The following is a 5065-nucleotide window of genomic DNA, read 5'->3' on the forward strand; positions in this document are numbered from 1 at the left end:
GTCAGTATAGATGGACTAATAGAGAAAGTCCGACACACTACTAGAAGGCCAAATATTTTTTCAGAGCTAGATGCAGAAAAAAATTATATTCAGTTTGCAACCTGATGGAGGTCAGTATAGATGGATTAATAGAACAAGAGCCACACACAGCTAGAAGCCCAATATTTTTTCAGAGGTAGATGCAGGAAAAAAATATATTCAGTTTGCAACCTGATGGAGGTCAGTATAGATGGACTAATACAACAAGTCCCACACACAGGTAGAAGCCCAAATATTTTTTCAGAGGTACTGTAGATGCAGATAAAAATTAGTTTTAATTTGCAACCTGATGGAGGTCAGTATAGATGGACTAATAGAATGATGCTATGCCCAAAAGATTTTACTTCACTAGGTGCAGTAAAAAAATTGGTATTCTATACACAGGTGGTCAGGGCCGGCCTTAGGGTATATGGCGCCCTGTGCGAAATCCCTCTTGGCGCCCCCCCCCAAAGAAAAAAAATTAAACTCATGTAGGTGAAAACAACAAGTGCATTTTTTATTAATCAAATGATCAAGTAATAACAAGCAACAAAAGTTGAACAGACGGTCATTATAAAGTATAAAGTGTTTTGAACAGGTACAATTTTTATTTCTGAAACAATCAATTTCAACCATAAAATACACATTCAAAGTGCATTGCAAAGAGTCCCAAATGAATGTGCTTAGAAAATAACTTTTCGGGCTTTTGTTCTTGCAAACTCATCGATAGTGGTGGTCATGTCCAGACTCTGAAGAATGTCATTTTCAATGGACAGGACTGCTAAAGCTGTTAGTCTGTCATCTGACATTGACGACCTCAAGTAAGTTTTTATCAGTTTTAATTTGGAAAAGCTACGTTCTCCTGAAGCCACCGTGACAGGAATTGTCAGCAAAATACGAAGTGCTACCCACAGATTGGGGAAAGTGTCAGTCAGACTATTTTTGTTTATGAAGTTTAGCACATCAAGAGGATTTATGGTATCACTAGGTAAAAGACTTTGAATGTGGTAGAATTCCTGGGCCAACTCTTCTCCGTTTACGTCAGATTCAGTTCCACTAACCAATGCAGCTTGTAGATTTAGGCAACTTCTTGTCAGGTCTTCTCTAGAAAAACTATTATTTTTTATGTTGTATAAGAATCCCCATACTCCGTTATGGTTTTCTAATTGTTTGAAGCGCTCCTCCAATGATGCTGACGCTGTGTCTACTAAAACGAAAAAAAAATCTACCTTGAATTTAGATTGCGGGTCTGTTATTGCTTCGTCCCGTCCTTCATAACTAAAACTAGCTTTCTTCACTCTGATGCGCTTTTCTGGCCTAAACACTGGCTCCAAATTCAAATTCTCAGCAATCTCCTTTGCACTCTGCAGTGCCATGTCAAATCCTTTTTCACGAAAGTTTCTAATAAATTCTAGACACTTGTGAATTAGTTCTGTCACTGTACTGAGATCAGAAGTTTGTCTTTGCATGGCTTTACTTACGATATTTATTTGAAACAATATGTCATACCAAATGATAAACGACATGATAAACTTAAAGTCCGTAATCTTCTGAGCAAGAGTCTTGGCTTCAAAAGATACATTTGGCTCAACTCTCTCTTCCTCAGATAGTGCAATTAGTGCCTCATGTATGTCTCCTAAATGATAACGAAAGGGTTTAAGGCAGTCTATTCTGCATTCCCATCTTGTAGTAGACATGGGTTTCAAAGTCAGACCTGAAATATGGTCAGTCAAGATTTTCCACCTTTTAACAGAGCCAGAAAAAAGAACATAAATACACTGGATTAAACCAAAAAGGTCCTTTGAGTCTTTACTAGATCTTGCTGCATCTCCAACCACAAGATTAAGACAATGGCATCCACATGGTACAAAGACAGCACGAGAATTTTTCTCTAAAATTTGAACTTGAACACCGTTGTGTTTTCCTGCCATATTGGCACCATTATCGTAGCCTTGACCACGACAATTAGTAATATCTAAATTTTTCTCACTCAGAAAGTCAAGAAGGGCATCGGTCAATCCCTTTCCTGTTGTGTCTACAACATTTTTGTATCCAATAAAATGTTCCTTAATTGTGTATATGCCACATACTTCATCCAAAAAGCGAATGGTAAATGACATTTGCTCCTTGTGGCTTAAATCAGGGGTGCAGTCTAGTATTATAGAGTAATATTTAGCCTGGTTGCAGCGCGTTACAATGTGGTTAATGACTTGGCTTGCCATCAGAGCAATAATTTCATTTTGAATAGTTTTACCACAATAGTGGTCTGATATTTCTTTGGAGACAACACGATGCAGGTGTTCTGACATCACTCTATCAAACTTTCCAAGTACCTGCACAAACCCCAAAAAGTTTCCATTATTGGGGGTAAAAAGACGATCAGAACTTCCTCTGAATGCCAAATTGCGTTCTGCAAGAAATTGAATAATACATACAAGCCTTTCCAACACTCCTCTCCAGTGTTGTCTTTCTCTATTCATAAGAGTTTGCATGTTGGAATCTATTGTTGTATTCGTCTTGAGCCGAACCTGAGTCTCCAACCATTTACGTTCTGCTAAAAAATGATTTGGTGAGGACTCGTGTGATTTTAATATAGATGATATATGTTGCCAGTCTTGAGATCCATCTAAAGCAAGAGATGACCTTGGTTTTCTATCAAATAATTTACAACAAAAGCAGAATACTTTGTTTGCAGATTTTGAGTAAACCAACCACTGTCTCTTGCAGTGTTGTCCATTAACCAAAACTCTCTTATAGAATTTAGCAGAAAAGTGACGGACGGTCATTTGAATCTTTTTTAAACTCCATATCTGTTATATGAACAGGCCCAGTTTCCACAACATGATCTATAACTTTGGTAGTCAATGAAGGCCATAGAGCGGGATCAGTGTCAATCAGTATTAGATCTTGATTGCTTGGAAATTCTGGGATATCAGTTTCCTGGTGACCAGTGCCTGTGTCAGCTGCAGAATGTTCCTCTGGATTTTCAACATTTTCAGTTAAATTTTCTAAAAATTGAGGATCCTCTGCTATCTCTGATTCATCGTTTAGAGAGCCATCAGGGTTTGAAAATTGTCCTGACGTGGAAGGTTCATCCAAATCGATTTCTATTGGACCTTCTCTATGTGTCGCTACACTTTCATATTGTTCTGCAGCTGTCTCTTTAGAAGAGCATTGGTCGCTGGATTTCTGAAAAAGCTTTTTGAAAGACTCTGCACATTTTTTGTCTTCAACTTCTTTAAGTGCTTTTCGTTTTCGATTTTGTGCTCCTGATAGTTTTTTGGGGCCCATAATTAAACTGAAAAATGTATATAATAATAACACTATTATTATTGAAACTTAAATATTCTAAATATTCTTCATCTTTTTATTATAATGCAGCAACAAAGAACAGATAGTCAGGGAACTGATCTTTTACCAACAAAGGCTGTCCATTTATGATGGGAGTCGTAGTTTTGCAATGGCTGACTCACAGGGTGGCAATGGGGACATTGGGGGGATGTCTGTCTGTCTGCACCTTATTGTTAACGTCTTTATTCAAGTTTGTTCATCATATCAGGCTCAGCAGCACAGCACTCACCAGTCACCACCACTTTGTAGCTGAGCTGCCTGCAGCATCCCCGGCGCGGCACTGTGTCTGAGCTGTGTGACGTCACAGTGCCGTGCCCGCGCCAATGGAAGGAGACGAGAGATGCTGCAGGCGGCGCCTCCCGCACTGTCTCCAGCGCTGGGGGTAAGTGTGTGAGGAGGAGAGAGTGCAGCGCGCCCGGGTCCCGGCCGGACATTTCAGAGCAGAGAGGGGGCGCCGGCGCCTGAGCACAGAAGAAACGCTGGGCGCTCCCTCTCTGCTCTTCCATAAGAAAAATACCGACGGGGAGGGAGCCAGCGCAGCGCCCCCCTTCACTCTCAAGTTTGAGGCGCCCTGTGCAGTTGCACAGCTGGCACGCCCCAAAGGCCGGCCCTGCAGGTGGTATATCTTGCAACACAGATAGGCTACTCCACTGACTAACACACTCTGCAATAGGCCAAAAAGGATTAGCTTTGCTAGATTCAGCCAAATGCTGTGAAAAAAACTTGCATAGCACTGGCACAGACCTGCCTGGCAAAAACTGATAGGAACTGATGTAACCTAGTCCTGAAAAGGACTCCAATTACAATTAGTCTTTACTCCCACAACCTATCTATTTAAGAGCACAGACCTCCCTGATAAAAGTCGTAGGAAATGCTGTAACCTAGTCCTTAAAAGGACTGCAATCACAACTATTCCCTACTCCCAAGCTATCTGTATATTTGTGCGAAAATTGGCTTGAAATTAACAAGGTATAGCGCACACAGCAACAGCGGTGCCGTCTAACACGCAGCTGCAGCAGTGAGAAAATGGTGGCGACGGGGAAAATGGCTTGGTCTTATAGGGCAAGGACATGTGACATACACTGCCAATGACACATGCCCTTGCTTGTGTGAAAAAAAGCACTTCGCTCCGTGTGTGCGCTGCTGATAGGCTGACAGATTGCACCTCCCCACTGCAAATGCGGGAAAGAGAAAAAAAAATGGAGATCTTCATTGTTCCTGCAGAGATCCATCCCCTGCCCCTCCCCCCACCCCACTGTACACTCAAACTGTGTATTAACATTAATTTTCATCATTACTGAGAAAAAATCCAGTTATGATTTTGGTGCACGAACAGTTATCGAACATAACCTCGAACAGCCGAATTTTTCTCAAATTGTTCGTGTTCGCCGAACGGCTCGAACACCGCCCAAAACAGCTCGAATTTGAGATTGGCGAACAGTTCGAGTAGAACAACGCTCATCTCTACTTAGGACTGTAGTATCCTTAGATACTGCCGGGACCTACATTCTTGAACGTTCTCCATATATCTTGGGTCAATCTAGCAGTTGTCAGACTTGACTAAAAACAAGACACTACTTTGAAGCACTTAATCTTAAGTGAGTTAGTTAAATGGCACATAAAATTAGAGTTCTCCTCTACTCCTAGCATGAAACCTACGATATTTCATGAAGTTTTATTGCTCCAGAAACAACAT

At 41.0% G+C, this 5065-nt stretch overlaps 1 protein-coding gene across 1 annotated transcript; it reads right to left on the reverse strand.

Moving 5' to 3' along the window:
• Nucleotides 1–701: 701 nt before the first annotated feature.
• On the reverse strand, nucleotides 702–2562 carry LOC141157758 (zinc finger MYM-type protein 1-like). The gene is made up of 2 exons (XM_073645288.1): nucleotides 2547–2562; nucleotides 702–2428 (listed from the first exon to the last, which is right to left on the reverse strand). Exons 1-2 carry the CDS (start codon nucleotides 2560–2562, stop codon nucleotides 702–704), a joined length of 1743 nt encoding a protein of 580 aa, XP_073501389.1.
• Between the last annotated feature and the right edge of the window lie 2503 nt (nucleotides 2563–5065).

The sequence above is a fragment of the Phyllobates terribilis genome, unplaced genomic scaffold (genome assembly GCF_046119375.1).
Source record: "Phyllobates terribilis strain yellow unplaced genomic scaffold, ASM4611937v1 Scaffold_8__6_contigs__length_399053987, whole genome shotgun sequence".
Classification (NCBI taxonomy): domain Eukaryota; kingdom Metazoa; phylum Chordata; class Amphibia; order Anura; family Dendrobatidae; genus Phyllobates; species Phyllobates terribilis.